The sequence below is a fragment of the Rhinolophus sinicus genome, chromosome 10, assembly GCF_057876585.1.
Source record: "Rhinolophus sinicus isolate RSI-liver-muscle chromosome 10, RSI-T2T, whole genome shotgun sequence".
NCBI classification, from domain to species: Eukaryota; Metazoa; Chordata; class Mammalia; order Chiroptera; family Rhinolophidae; genus Rhinolophus; species Rhinolophus sinicus.
Window position 1 is genome coordinate 1,921,010 of NC_142510.1, and position 16,097 is coordinate 1,937,106.

General features: G+C 56.0%; 1 protein-coding gene across 1 annotated transcript in view; it reads right to left on the minus strand.

The window, feature by feature from the left end:
* The window catches only part of HS3ST2 (heparan sulfate-glucosamine 3-sulfotransferase 2), a 56,209-nt gene extending 40,365 nt beyond the window's left edge, over positions 1-15,844 (minus strand). The window contains exon 1 of the mRNA XM_019751664.3: positions 14,892-15,844. Coding sequence (XP_019607223.2) covers positions 14,892-15,358 — 467 coding nt within the window. The 5' untranslated portion in view covers positions 15,359-15,844. The remainder of the gene's footprint in view (positions 1-14,891) is intronic.
* Positions 15,845-16,097: the final 253 nt, after the last annotated feature.

The following is a 16,097-nucleotide window of genomic DNA, read 5'->3' on the forward strand; positions in this document are numbered from 1 at the left end:
ATCCTCCGCTGAGGATACACAAATCCAATGTAACTTATTCTACAAATGGAAACACTAAGAGCACACAAGTCACTCACCCAAGGTCAAAGCCAAGTCCATGGACTTATCAGAGCGAGAACATGGGTATTTTGACACATGTTTTTTGGACACCACCGTCGGGCTCAGATTCCCTTCCCTCGTGGTGCCGGGACTTGGGGCATCACTTACGTGCCCTTTGGACAACAAGCTGTTGTCATTAGTCTAAAAAGGCTCAGCTGTCACCCACCCTTCTGCGGTCGGTCACCACTGAGTGGACACGGGTGGCAGAGCCCAGAAATGGCGGGCAGTTCTGGCTCTGTGCCTCCTGGCACCCGTCCTGGAGGAGGAAGCCTGGTCTGATGGGGTCGGTAAATGAAGGCCTGAGGGGCAGCTTTTAGCAGGAGACCAAGATGCGGCTGAGCCTGGTCTTCCGACCAGACCAAGCTCAACCTGAAAAGCTGGGAGCATGTGAAAGTCACACTGATATCCATACAGCACATTAGATTTCTGTGGGCGGGGGGTGGGGGGTTAGTTCCTGGTCCTTGGGAGTTCTCCACGCCTACTTCCCGAGAAAGGACCTGGGAAGAGAAGCGTGCAGAGCTGGCCTTCTTGATCTCGTGAGCCAACGTGCTGCTACATTACGTCGCAGGTTCGTTCTGCGCCCCATCCACTTTCCTGGTCTCACCTTGGACGTCAACGGCAGCTGCAGGGGGCAGTTCCTATGAACCCTGACGGCCCCCCTTCTTCAGAATCTGTCAGTCCCTTTGATCCTCTGCCCAAGGGCTTTACTCAAAACTGTGGGGGCCTGCTGTCCCCTCACACGGGGCAGGTCAGAAGCACAGGGAGGAAAACGCCCCTCGGAAAAACTCTCCGCCAGCGGGGCGTTTGGAGGGACAATTCTGAGGCACTTTCTAGATGATCCCTTAGATCTCCTTAGGTCCAGCAGGAATGGGTCCCAGTCACCACAATGCCAACTAGCTGTCGGAACCCTTCCCTGCACCCCTGTGCCAGCCCGTCATTCCCACCCTCAGGGATCACGTCCTAAATAAACTAACTCCCTGCACTCACACTCTTGTCTCCAGCTCTGCTTCCAGGGACATCCAGACTCAGACATGTGTTAAGGTCAAGAGTCCCTCTTCCCATGCCATCCTGATGAAACGCTGGGGAGAGTTAGGTACAGGGAGCTGGCAATTTGTATCAAAAACCTCTTTTTTACAAAGTAGGCTTATTCTCAAACCCACAAATTCTTCTGCATGAGATTTATCCTGGGGTGGGGATGGGGGGAACATACAACACGCTTGCTGCTGTCATTTTTATTTTTAAATAATAAAATGTGGGGACAACCCTAATCTCCATCAATAGGAAATACTGCAAGTTATAAAATGATATACAAAGCCTATGACAATATGTATCTGTATGTCTAAAACGGTATATACAGTACACACATGATTTGTGTGGTGCTGTAACAAGCAAAATTCTAACAGTGGTTACAACCAGAAGTACAATTTGGGGTGACTTTTTAATTCTTTTATAAGTTTTCTAATTTTTCCACAATGTGCAATGTCCAGTCGAATGTTTCAAAGTATATATTCACGTAGCTCAAAACATGTAAAAGGTCTGTGGTCAGGAGTCCCCCTCCTACGTCCAATTTCACCCCCAGGAAACGGCTGTTGTTAGTTTCTGGTGTATCCGTTCAGAATTTATTGACGCATAAATAAGGAAATTTGAATATATATTATTCCTTCACCCCCATTCTCCACAAAAGATAACAAATGTCCTTCACCTTGCTTTTTTTAACTGCTTTTTTTTTTAACTTATCTCGAGAAGGCTTCACGTCAGTATGTCTTTTTCTTTCCCTGTTATTGCCCCATACGGATGTGTCTGTTTGCTTATTTATTTACTTTAAAAAGGTACAAGTATCTATATGTTGGGGACAACAGGGCCCCTGCCCGATGACAGACGTCGTGACACATAGTACGATCATGTCTGAACCAGGTTACCATGAATAACCAAAGCTGACCAGGAGAAGCCCAGTGGACCAGTAACTGTGGGGCCATGGCCGAGTTAGGAAATGTAAACCGTCTTTCGCTCAGAGGCTGGCGAGAGTAAGCGACGCTGGCGGGGGGGACACCTTAGACGCTCACTGTGGTTACGACAAAGCGCCCCACCTGCCATCCCTCCCCATCACTGTGTCCCCACCACTGTGTTCATCTACTTCCTGGTCACGCCCCACCTCTGACCTCCCCTCCAGCTGTACAGGCTCCTGAGTCATTGCAGCCGCTCCCAGGAATTCCATCTTCACCCACAGGCTGGCAACACCCACGTTGTTGCCTCCAGCCCAGGGGGCTTCGGCACAACCTCTCAAATAGGGCCCTTGTCACCTCAGGAGAAAAGACCCACTCAAACTAACCCCAGTGAAAAGCGGGAGCGTGTGAGAGATGCAGGCGTGCCTTGTGGCTACAAAGTGCAGACACTACAGCCAGGTTTCAACAACTTCTCTGTTGTTTAGGGGTCTCTGTGTCCGATTTTAGGTGCCACTGGCAGGGAGAACACGACTGCTGGTTCTTTACCAAGTGCTGGGAAAACTGGGCATCTCCAGGCCGGGGTGGGCGTTGTTCCCCAGCTCCAGCTGGACAGGGCACGTCCGGGAGCTTTTGTCCCAGCACTTGGCTCCGGGTGGAGGGTGGGGTGAGCAGGGGCCAGCTTCCAGCTCGGTCCTGAGGCTGGTTACAACCAGACGTGGTCGGGAGGTAGTGAACTGCACCCTGGATGTCTGTGTGGCCACGTGGGGTCTCTCAGCCTTTGCTTCAGACCCGAGTAGCCGTCGGGAGTGTGTGTGTGGGACGGGGAGGGTTTAAAGGCCACCCAGCACCCTTGATTCTAACTCAGAATATGGACGGACGTTAGGGAGGCGTGTGAACTACAAAGGTGTGGGAGCTGGTAATCGGGAATCACAGCCTCGTGAGGGGTGTAGACTGCCCTTCAGTAGCTGAGTTCTGTAATAGTTAAAAGTATTTTACAGTGAAGTAGACTTTTTATTGGTGTTCAGCTCTATGACTTTTTAACACACATAGATCCATGGGACTCCCCACCACAATCAGGACACAGGATGGTTCCAGTGCCCCCCAAAACCCTCTGGTGTGTTTGCTGATGGCCACCCCCCTGCCCTGCCCTAAACCCAGGGTCCCACCAACAGCTCGCCATCATTTCAGTCCTATCTCTTTGAAAGTGTCATATAAATGGAATCACAGTACGTAACCTCTCTTTCACTCAGCACAATGCCTCTGAGATTCACCCAAGTCACGGTTTTTTACAGGAACAATAAATAAAGGTCTAACCGAGGTTATTCGAACTGGAATTTTACAGAAACTTTGGGTTAGCCCTCCAGTAATATAGTAAAGAGCAGATATTGCAACTTATCAAGCCCAGAATCCAGACAAAATTATACAAAACTGAGCCGGGAAAAAGATCTAAAAATACTGTGTCGCATGGCTAGGTCTGTTCCGCCAGTTCTCCACGGCTGCGTTCGCTTTTCCCATGATGCCCCACCGATCTGCAATTTAAATTGGAATCAGAGCTTTGTAAACCACCCAGACTTTGTAAGGTCAGCCAGTGCCTCCCTGTTGGCGGACCATGACACCCGAGTATAATAAAATAATAGTGACATCAAAGCAAGAGGCATCGAGGTGGGTGGGTCAACGCGTTCAGAAGTGGGGTATGAACCATGAGTGGTTAGGAAAACCCCATTTAGGTGCTAAGAGGACAGGACTTTAAATGCCACCTAATCCCGTCATTAGAAGATAATTCTTTCCTTTTTCACTCTACTCAAATCTTCTGAACACACCTAAGACCGTCTTAGGTGCTAAAATGCTGTTCACACCTCTGTAACAGTTTTGGTTCTCTCTCTGTCTCTCTGTCTCTAACAGAAAAGAAGAGGGTGCCTCAGGTGGAACGGGCAACAGTATCAAGCGGGAATTTCATGGCATTGCTTGGTTTCTACGGCTTCTTTCTGTTCCCCCCACCCCCCGCAAGTGATGATTCTCCTTTAGGACAGTGATACAAAGTTTCATGTTTAAATAAATAAGTTAACGCAAAAGTTACAGAGTGGGCTTTCGTATCATGGAGAGTAAATAAAAGTATTTGTAGATACAGCCAAAACGAAATCGCCAAGTTGGCACCCAAACGACCGAAGGGCAGGGAAGAATGCGTCAGATGACGCCATCACTGGGAGGCTTAGACAGACGGCCCCCGGGACAAGAGGAGCTCACGATGGCCCAGCTCTTCCTCCCAGGGCCCTGCTTCCAGCCTCTCAGTACTGACCATGCACCTGACCGTGGGCCTCCCTTCACGGCGAAGCTAGGCTTGGCTTTTAAGGGATTGTGTCACCTCTGACACACTCCGTTCTGAGGGGTGGCTGCTTCTAGCCCATGGGGAAGCAGTTTGGAGCGGTGATGGCACCACAAACTCCCCATCTGCAGGAACTCCTGGGCACGCGCATGAGTGACAATGAGGGACAGTGGGTGGGGACTGCTGGCTTCCTCCCGGAGGGGGCAGTGCTACAACCAAAGGGGGGGCAGTTCTACAACCAAAGGGGGGGCAGTTCTACAACCAAAGGGGGGCAGTGCTACAACCAAAGGGTTTCGCCAGCCATGGGTCATCCTCACTCCAGGCTCTTCACCTCCGCGTTGGCCTAACTGCCAAGACCCCAGCTTTCCTCACCTTGACAAAGGTCGTCGCACGCCCCTCTGTCCCCCAGGCATGCCCACAGCTTAGTGATGGTCACAGCTGCCCCAGGCACCGCCCAGAAGAGGGACCCACAACACCAATAAGGTCTAACAGGCTTATGACACTGAATCGCTACGACGACCTGTAGCCTCACCTGCTGCAGGAGAAAGCCAAGCTCAGGCAGGGGAGGCGGCTCACCCCACAGCTGGCAAGTGCCAGACGGAGGCCCCGGAATGGCGTCGCCTGTGTCTGAGGCCCAGACTCTCCCAGTCGCCAAAGGACCGCTGCCGGGCGCCCTCCCGCCCACACGCATGCCGTTTCAGCCACAAGTGCTCCAGAAAAGTCGCAAATCAGTAAGACACAATTGACAGCTCACATTTTTGGAAATGCCATCTTTCAAGCTTTTTTCTAAAAAAGAAAAACCTAGAAGGCCTGGCAATCAATACAGGGGTGGCAAAAACTCTGTTGGGATTGACTAGTGATTGTCCCCTCTCAACGGGACAAGTCCCCCCTCGCCTTCCTGTCCCACAGCCACCGTCACTCACTCGTGTGTGTGCCCACAGAGCCCCTGAGGATGCCGAGTTTGCGATGCCATCACTGTCCAGCGCCTTCTCCGTGGGCGAGACGCTCTCGGCAGCTGGGTCACTGCTCCCAGCTCACATGCCACGTCCGGGGCAGCTCAGAGCCCTCCAAATGCCTACACTCTGCCCTGGGCGCCAGCTCTGAGGCACTCGAGCCTCACTCTGCAGAGACGACCTTCCTGGCACAGCTGTCATCTGAATCATGTCCAAATTTGAGTGCCTATAAAACTGGCTTTGACAGAAGTACCTCCCGGCGTCATTTACGCCTATTTCCTCCTCTTCATCCGTGGCAGGAAAGAACAATGGAGTGAAGTCAGGTTCTCTCCCTCCCCGAGAAATGACTGACAGGTAGAGATTGGGCCTCATTGCTCATGAATGCCTGGTTAACGCAGACGTTTGCACTGGAGAAACTCTGAGGAAGGGGCTGAAAGTAGAAATGTCGTCACCACAGAGCTCTGCAAAGACTTTACTCATTTTTCAGGGAATAAATAATTCAGATCCCACATTGTTTCAGTGCGAAGTCGCCATGAACGGAGAGCATGTAACCAAGCCCTTCGGAAAATGGGGAGGGAGCCTGAGAAAGGCGACCGCTTTCAGCCATCTTGCTCGAGCAAAATGAGAGCTGCGAGGTGGTTTCACATCTTCACTAAAACCATCAAGGCAGAGATGCACTGCAAAGAGGCTGCCAGAGCAGAGAACACTTCCCACAGTCTGGTGGCTTTGGGGGAACCCGGGAGCGCAGGTCCCGATGACCTTGTAGAAGCCATTATGGTGCCCGATTCCGTTGGAAGGAAACCCCACAAGAAGCCCCTAAATCTAGCAACGCCATCAAAGCAGCCACTGTGGCCGTCAGCTTGATGAGGCTGGGAGGGGAAGGAGAAAGCAGGGACCACGGCTTCTCTGGGTTGGAACAAAGCTAATCCAACCTTCGAAGGACCTGCATTTGTCAAAGGCCTCAAAGACCCCCAGCAAGAGGGACTGCCACCTGCCATCCATTTGGGGGTGGACCCTGAAGCCTTATGTTAAGACAGACCATGATTCCTATCTTTGGTTAGTTCAAGGTCACCTTCAGATAGACGCGTGGCCAGTCACTGTCCTGGGGAGTCTATTAGATTCAGACCCCAGCCTGTCACCTGTCAGGGCCTGAAAGACAGCAAGCCTGTGACAGATGTCATTGTCACCATCACCTTTGTCCCCTGCAATCCATCAGCAGTCCTGCAAATGTCCCTTCAGAAGGGACCAGCACTGCCCGCCTCGCACCCCTCCACCACGACCACTGCGAAGCCACCTGGCCATTCCCCCCACGTGCACCCCCACCCAGCAGCCCGAGAGCGCCTCTGGCTCCTTCCTGAGCTTCGAGCCGTCCCCTGCTTCCCACGCACTCAAGGAGAAGCCCGACTGCTTGCAATGGACGACAGGGCTGTGTGTCACCGGGCCCGGCCACGTCTCTGAATTTACCTCCCGTTGCTCCTCTGTGCTCATGCCACTCCAGCCATGTTGGGCCCCAGAGTCTCCTCAATCAGACCAGCTACGCTGCTGTTTTCAGAGCCTCTGCACTTGCTGCTCCCTCTGCCTAGAAGGTTCTTTGCCCAGATCACAGCATGCTTTGCCCCCTCACCTCCTCCACCTTCCCTACCCACCCCACGTAAACCAGCACCGTCCCCACCCACCTCTTCCTATATTTCCTGCATGGCGCTTGCTTGTCTCCACCTGACATAGATGTACTTACCCATTTACGGACCACAAAGGAAGCACCGTGGGGCAGGATTTGTGTGTTTTCTTCACTGCTCTCTCCCCAGTGCCTGGCACAGAGTAGGTGCTCAGTAAATCTCTGTGGGCATGAGGACTGAGTCACCGGTGTCTGTACCCCGTATTCTCTCACCCCGTCACCCGAGACCCACATGTGAAAAGCCTGACAAAGGGCTGGTGCCAGTTTGTGGCCTTGGGACAGACTCACCGGTTCCTCGTCCTCCCTCACAACTGTGTATGTGCACTCACTGAGCACCTACTGTGCGCCAGGCACCGTTCTGGGCTCTGGGGACTCAGGCCTCAACCAGACAGACAAGATCCCGGCTCTCAGGGAGTTTTCAGTCTTGTGGGGGAGACAGTCGGTAAAAAGGAAATGGAATGAGATCATTGCAGATTGCAGTAAGAGGATGAAGTAACAGAAGCAGGTGGAGCTGGGACGGAGACAGGAAGCCGGCACACCGTTAGCTCAGGAAGGCGTCTCTGAGGAGGTGACACCTAAGCCGGAACCTGCCTGACGAGAAGCAAGCAGATCTAGGGTACAGCAAATGCAAAGCCCTAAAGCTTCGGCACCAGCTCCCCAAAGCCCCTCTGACACCCCACAATGCTGGGGGCGTTCTCTCTCTCTGCAAGTCTTGCTATGGGACTTGTCCGCCCCTTCAGCTCATTAGAGGAGAGATCTTCTTTCTCATGTTCATGTTTCCTGACCTTGGCACAATGCCTGCTGCACAGTAGGTCATCAGTAAATGTGTGCAGAACTAACGTGACTGGAAACAGCTTTATTTTTGTATGAGTGGAAGCAGAGGTGAAATCCTGGGATAGGTAGACTAAGAACCAGCCTCCCTATGGGGCAACCCCTTGCACCCATCCCCTGGAGAAGTTTTAGCTGCCCAGTGAAACCCAAATAATGTGCCATCTCCTCCAGGAAGCCTTCCCAAATTCCCTCAAGCGGATTTCGTCTCCTCTTCCTGCTACTGCAGTTCTGTTTGTAGCTCTATTATGTCCCAACCACCATCTGACTTCCGTGAAAATTTCCACGAACATCGGACGACCCCGCCCAACAGTGAACAGCCCACAGCAGGACCTGTGCCCTCACCGTCTCCAGGTCCTCAGCACTCGGCTCAGTAAAGGCATGACGAAAGAAGCCAGGACAGGCAACGCTAACTAACACTCACGGGACCCCTTCCACGTGCCAGACATTTTCTGAGCACTTTCACGCGTTATCACTCATTTACTCCTCACAGCAAGCCCCCCACCCCCAGCGGCAGGCAGGCAGATCCGTCCCAGGGTGCAGCTGACTGGTTGGTGGACACATACCTGGCAGGGGGTGAGCCTTTAATCACTGGGCTGGAATCACCTCCCCTTATCTCCGTTTCAGCCCGCCCAGGACTCCTGACTCGGGGCTTCTCTCCCGCCCCCGTAAGTGCTCCCAGGAGACTCTGCCTCACTGCCTGCCAATCTCGCCACCAGCCTCAGGGCAGGTCTGGGACTCCCGCACCCAGAGTGAGCGAGGCCGGGGGAGCGGGGGGCCTGAGCGAACACGAATCCCTCTCCCCACCAGTGCTGATGACCATGTGACCAACCAAAGGCAAGCGTGGGCGCCCCTGTCACTGCTCCAAGTTGCCTCTGTTCACAATAAATGGGAAGTCCCAGGGACACCTCCCCTGCCCCAAGTGGAGTACCTTTCACGCAGCTAGAAAGGTACATACAAAGAAACGACACTGTCTTCCCCTCTTTTCTCAGTGACATTAGACCGTCCAAGAAAGCCGAGTGACGCCGTCTCACGCCATGTCGCAGAGTGGGAGAAAAAGGACTTTGCATCTGGGATTTTAGACACCTTCTGCATGTGCCTGGAAAATGCTACCTTCAGAGAAAGTGAGAGTGATGGCGCCCCTCGGGAGATGCAGGGAGAGGTCCTCGGGCCTCACCCTGAGCAGACCCCTAATTTTCTTACTCATGGGAGCTGGTGGCCGCGGGCACGGAGATGGGACCACAGTGAGTGCCTCTGATTTCAAAGCCTGGGGGCAGAGTCCCGATGGGCTCGTGCCCAGGAAATCCATGTGACGCTCGAGCCCCAGTTAACCCAAGCAGCACCTCCGGCCCCTGCTCCTTGGAAGAACAGGCTCAGTAATTGTCCCTATGCCATTACCCTGCGGAGACGGCCTCTGGGAGGACTGCTCTGGACCAACTGCCCAGCTGTGCCGCTCGACAGGCAGCAATTACCTCTGAAATGCTAAGTTATTTCCACTCGCGGTGGCTTTTACCCACCTCGTCAGGCTGCTCACGGACTACAAAGCACATCGGCCCATCAGGGCGGCCCATTAGGAGAACAAAGTGGCAGCAGACCCGGCCTGCAGCTGCCTGGCACTGAGCCTGGCAGTGGTGGGCGTGTGACAAATAATGGCTAACCCGCCCAGGGCGCGCTGTGGAGGAGTGAGTGCCACAGGGTCAGGTGGGCTGCCTGACCCACAGCCCGAGTGCGTACCTATCTGCCTCCTGCGCCACGGAGCCCCTGCTGGCACGGACGGCCTCCCCTCCACGTCCTCCAGGGGACCCATTACCAGGGAGCCGTGTGCTCCTGCCCCCTCCCCAGCCACTCTGTCACTCGGCCATCGTGGAAAGCTTCGCGGGTCTAACCAAAGGGAAGAAAGTGAGTCTACAAACCTGCACCCAGGTGCGTGGAGCCCCGGTGAGCATTCTGGAAATAACAGCACCTGTTGGGCACTGGCTCCGCCCCCAACATGTAGGCGGTCCCTAAGGAACATGCCCATCATAGCATCTTGCTATCTGCTGGGGGGCGGGGGGGTGTCGCCTGCATGGTCCCTCATTTCAAGACTGCTGCTTCCAGGGAGATGAAAATTGAAAATGGTCAGAAGAGACCCTGCTGGCTGCAGAGACAAACGGGGCCTGGGGGCTCCCGTCATGCAGGCACCAGCCACTGGTACGGTGGGTCCCCAGAGCAGAGCCCACCTCTGGGGGACAGCATTTCTATCCAACATGGAAACATCATACGTCACTGAAGCTAATACCCCATCCATCCTCAGATACACCCACATTTCAGAGATGCTAGGATACAGGAAAAAATATGCTTCTCAGAACCTATGGTAAGTGATGTTTTCATATTTTAACATACAAAACAGCCTTAACCAATGGCTTTTGGGAAAACTCGGTTTTTTTGTTTTGTTTTGTTTTTCCCTTGCACGCTCTTCCACTGTCCCTTTACACTCCGGGGAGTGAAGCCAGCTCTGCGAAAACACCTCCTTGAGCCATGGCAGCTCTGCTCACCCACCCTGAGAGCCCCTGGGTCCTGACAGACTGTACACGGGGCAGGAGGGACTATTCCATCTGCACTGAGCTGCGGGCAGACAGAGCTGCCAGGCGAGTGTGGGATTTATGGGCTCCGTGTTGCCCTGAATCAGCATGTGGGACACCTCCTGGCCCGAGGCTGGGAAGCTCCTGATGAGGCCGCGTCGGCACAGACACTGGAATTGTGTGCGGGAGTGCACGCGTGTGAGGTGCCATGTACACACATCGGTGCACACGCGATGAGCCTGTGTCCGTGCCGTGTGCTCGGCACTTTGTTACAGATGGTTAACGCCTTCTGCATTCACCGCGTCCCTGGCCTCGGCTTTTGGTTTTGCTTCTTCCTGAAGTTTGTCTTAGATTGATTCCTTGATTGAAATGAGCTGGATAAGGCGACAGATCTTATTCTGTGTTTTCTCGTCTCTTTCTTATTAGACGGTTGCCGCCACCCCCTCCGCCCCGGGCAAATCCTGTCTCCTTTGTCTTATGCCACCCCCAAGACCACCATCCATGCTGAACAAATAAATAACTCGAGTTGTGAAGTGGAGTCGAAAATTTACAGTGTGGGTTCATCTATCAAAATGCCGACACCGGGGCCCTGTCAACACACTCTGGCCGGCATTTCTGTGCAAAATCCACTTTCTGTTCACACTGCCCCTCCCACCTCAGCCCATTGCTGGAAACTAGTAAAGCGGACAACACACTACACCAAACTCAGCTTCCCCTGCGGCTCTAAAAAGTACCAGACAAGGCCCAGCTTATCCCTCTTCATGGCAGATGAAGACCTGAGAATTCTGCCTCATTCCCGGGCCGGTGACTGCCAGCACCCCAAGTACCCCGTGAACTGGGAGAAGCACGCCTCACACGCCCTGCCAGGCTTTTCACAGGACTGGGAAGCAGGTCAGACACCGTCCCCAGGTGAGCAAACTGACACCCAGAAATGTCTCCCTCCCTTGTCTATCGTGACTGTTTATCAATGGGGAGGGAGGGAAAGGGAAGGAGGACGGAGGGAGGGGAAAACAGAATCAAGCTGAAAGGAGAAGTTAGGGCCAGGACCCTTCCTTGTCTCTCATGGAACTTTCTTTCCAGCAGCTAACTAGTCGCTCAGCCCCGCTGGTGACGACAGCAGGGCCAGGAAGCCGTGGGTTCGGAACCACGCTGCCGGTGCTGGCAGCGGTGCTGGTGCTGAAATGGCAGCAGTAACAGTGGCCGCAGAAGTAACACTGGTGTCTCATCTTGGCCAACCAGAGGACCTCGAGGGCGCCCCACGAGCCGTGCTCCATGTGTCCTCAAACAACCTGCTGTGACGACTCCAGGGGCCCCTGTGTGCCCAGCAGCCTCAGGGCATCACTCGGCTCCTCCCCACACAGCACCCAGGAGACCACCCGCCTCTGGCCGCAGGTCCTACCAGGTCACCAGTCCGTCACCGTGGTCTCACTTTGTCTACCTGGCTCGGCAGCTAGCCGACCCCACCCTCCAGGCCCAGCTGCTGCCATGGGGAGGACACTGGGAGAAGGGGCCAGGTGACATGCACAGGTGAGGGAAACTTCAGTGTGTGTGTGTGGGGGGGGGGGGGCGTCTCAGGGAAAAAACACCTGAGGGGAGGGCTCTCCGCAGGTGCTGTGAAGGGGGGGCTGCTTCCCAAGAGGGGGCTGAGGCCCGTGGCAAGGAATGGACAGATTCTGTCCCTGTCTCTCTGGCTGTCTCACCCTGCCTTGCAGCACAGCTGGTCACCTCCCGGTTGATCTCCGCTCGCCCACAGAAAGAAGTCTGTCCTTTGGGTCGAGGGTAAAGCTTTCAATTTGTTCACTCTCTCTAATTTGGGCCTCTGGACCCAGGAGGTTATCTCCAGGGGCTCAGCCAGGGGCGGGTGTATGAGACCCACAGCCAGCAGCTCTGCAACGCTGGCCTTTGGAAAAACGGTCCCCACAAGGGGCGCAAGGGCTCCTTGGCCACAGCAACCCAGGGGACACGGGCCTTCTGCTGGCAGACTGTGTGGGGCAGTGGTTAGAGCACGTGGCTGGAACTGCACACAGGTGTGTGCGTGTGTGTGTGTGTGTGTGTGTGTGTGTGTGCGCGTGCGCCTATCTTTGTGTGAGAGTGTAGGCCAGTGACGACTGGCCCTAGATTTCATCAACTTGCTTTGTGACCCCACTCCAGATGCTCTCTTTTGGGGGCTGTGGTTTCACATCTGTAAAACACTAAGGGCAGCAGGCGGGGAGAGGAGTATCACATGACCTGCCACGCAACTCATGGGATTCAGGAATAAAATCAGAACCTGAGTTTTAAAAGGTCCCAGAAATCCCCACCATTTCTGCAATTAATGCCTATTTACTTGAGGGGTAATAAAGGATGAAACACACACAGAGAAATGTTCCAGAAATTATGGCAACAGCCTCCAACTAGGGCAGCAATTCCTTATGCAGAAATGGCAATCCACAACCAGACCTCTGGGTAATTGTTCTTTTAGAAACATAAAGGGGGAAGGGAAGCTCGGCCAGACCCTGGGAAGTGGGGGAGAGAGAGAGAAAAGTGGAGCTGTCAGTGTGCTTGATGTTAAATAAAACCTACCAGGACTCAGCTGAGAATTTTAGCAGAATCCAAATGTGCTATAAAAAAAAAAAAAAAAGGCCCGGCTCCCATCTCGAAGGTTCACAGCTAAGCTGGCTTAAAATCACACATGCCAAGATTAAAAATAAAAAGCAGCCATCCCTGAATGACAGGGGCTGAGGGCAGGAAGCCTGAGGGATGGTTTTCGCTGGTGGAACGCAGCCGGCCATAGGTGTTCAGTGGAGGTCACCACATCTAACAGCCAGACGCTTACAACTGTGCTATTTTGCACTTAAAAGGGACTTCACATTGGCCAGGGGTTTCGTATGCTCTCCAGATTCTCCCTCGAGGAACCCCTGCTGTGCTTAGGGTGTGACGGCCCCAGGCAGGTCTGCCATGCAGGGTGTTGGCCTCCCCTGCCCTGGGGTCTGGCTCCCACTCTGGCCCTGCACCCCCCTACACCCAGGCGGGAAGCCTTTGGGCCGCAGCTTGGAAAGCACCACACCTGCCCTTCTGCGCCACCCTCTTCTCCATGGAGCCAGCACATCGACGCTGGGGCTGCGCTTCCAGGGCTTGTCCCACCTCTGGCCCCCACAGCCATGAGCACTGCAGGCCAGGGCTAACGGGCAAAGGTGACAAGTCAGCCCTGTGGCCCCCGAGAAAATCCAGGGCCCCGTCATGAGTCCAATGGGTCCTCCTTCTAACGAAGCCATTCGCCCAATATGCTTAGGACTTGCTACTTCCTAAAGGGTGTAATTTTACAAAAATGTTTAAAATTAGCCTCAGCTACTGTATCAGCTGCCATGTTACTCCCCCCTCCCAGTTCCATTATTATGCAGACATTTCCAGAAAGTCTTCGAGGGGTCAGGTGAATGCTGAGAATTCTGTGAGCCACGGTGTTAAGTGGAGCCATATATCCCCTCTCCGCCCACCCCCGCCCAGGATGCCCCCATCAGCCCACACGTGGGCCAGTCCTACACCTCAGCGCCATACAGGGCTTGGGAGATAAACACACATTGAACAGAGGAGGCTGCACCTTCCAGAAGCTTCAGGCGATGCCCAGACCCCACAGGCCTGGGGGACTCTCATTCCCAGCAGCGCAGTGGGGGAGTGGACAGTCTCCGTAACACCGGTGGCCCCTCTGACCCTGCCAGCTTTCGCCAGCGTGCCCACCGGCACTCCACCTTCCACACCCCGCTGGCTGGCTTGGAAGCAGCGCTCGTGCTGTATGGTCAAAGCACTTAGGAAAAGCCCTGGGAGGCGGGCAGCGCCGGCACCGTTTCCCTGCCCACCGTGATGGGTGAGAAAACTGCAGATCAAAGAGTTTTAGGATTTGCTCAAGCTAAGTGACAGAGCCAAGGCTCAAACCCAGGCTTCCTTGTCACTCCGCTAGGACCACTGACTCAGGGTCGGAGGGACATGGGTCTCCTCCCAGACACAGCAGCAAACCCCGGAAGCTGGGAAGGAGCCTGCAGACAGGGACTTCCTCACTGCCACACCTCAGGGGATGCCCTCCCATCCGGGCAGCAAGCGCAGAGCCCTGCCGCCTGTCACAAGGGGGCCCTGTTCCGACTTTCCATCCTTCTCAGGGTCCTTCAGACGCCAGGAAAGACCTGCGGGGGGAGCGGGAGGGGGCTGCTGCCAGCAGGCAGCACGTGCCCTGCCCCTTCCTGGGCACCTTCTCCACCCCACAGGCTGGGCACGGAGCCAGGCCTCCCGCTGACCCTCAGGTCTACTTTCCTTCAGGCTACTCCAGCGACAACGGCCCTTTGCAGTTCAAGAAACTGCGTGCTCGGCGACACAATCATCGGAAGTTCTGGGTAAATCCTTCTGCTAGTGTGTCCCCCCAACACACACACGTGTCAGCCGGAACCCACACAACGAGCCGGGTGAACGGGAAGAGAAACCGCAGGAGACCGCTCTCAGGATGGAGGCGACTGGACACCGCGCGCAGTGTCCCCCGCTTACCTGTACCAGTCCAGTCCGCGCCCGTAGTTCCTGTCGAAGAAGTGGGGCTCGGTGCCCAAAGCCCGCACGTCCGGGTGCACACGGATAAACTCCAGCACGGCCCGCGTACCCCCCTTCTTCACTCCCACGATGAGGGCCTGGGGCAGCCGCTTGGTCCCCAGCTTCTGCGAGCCCGAGTGGTTGGCAGCCGGGAGGCGGGGGGCGGGCGCGGCGGCGGCGGGCGCGCTGGGTGTCGGCCCCGGGGGATCGCAGGGGCGGGACTTCTGGAGAAGTTTCTGGCCGCCCGCGCTGGGGCCGTGGAGGCAGCGGGGCGCGCTGAGCAGGCGACTCCGGCCGAAGTCGTCGCAGCAGCACAGGAGGCTGTAACACAGGTAAGTGCAGGAGAGCGAGAGCGTGAAGGCGAAGAAGAACCTGCGCGCCCTCCGCGGCTGAGGCGGCCCCGCGCGGCCCAGGACCCTATAGGCCATGGCGCCATGGACCCGCGCCCGGGGGCATGGTTTCCGAGCGGGCGCCGGCGGCCGAGCGGCTCAGGCCCTGCGGCCACCTAGGGGGCGCGCACGGCTCTGCCCGGGCCACGCAGGTCGGGCGTGAGGAGCCTCGTCTTCTCCGGGCGCTGCCGGCCGGGGCGCGCACCATGCCCGGGGATCCCGGGGGCGGCGGCGGGACCCTGGGGAGCAGGCGGCGGCGCCTCCAACATCGCCGCGTCCTAGGCGACCGGGCTCCGCGCGGCGGGGCGGCTCCGGGCGCCCCTGGGCTCCTCGGCGTCCAGAGCCCGGAGCCCCATCCCGGGTCCTCGGCGGGGGCGAGGCTGTGCCGGCTGGCGGCGGGCCGGACGGACGGTGGCGCTGGCGCGGGCCGCGTTCCGGCTCCTAGCGAAATGCCGAGCTGAGAGCGCTGCCGGCTCTATTTAAGGAGTCGCCTGACGTCAGCCGCGCGGGTCCCCCAAGCTCGCGCCCCGCCCGGGGACCTGGCCTGCCCCACCTCATCCCTCCCAGGACACACACCCCAGGCCCTTCCCACGCAGGCCACGCCCTAGGGAGCCCTGGCCAGCTTGGGGCAGGGAGGGGAAGGGAGCGTGTGGAAGCATTCACTCCTTCAGGAGGCTGGACACCCCCACCACTGGCATCCTGGCACCCAGGGGTGGGAACCCGGTGCAGCCTGCGCCAACATCCAGACTCCAGACCAAGACAGAGACCCGGGCGCAGA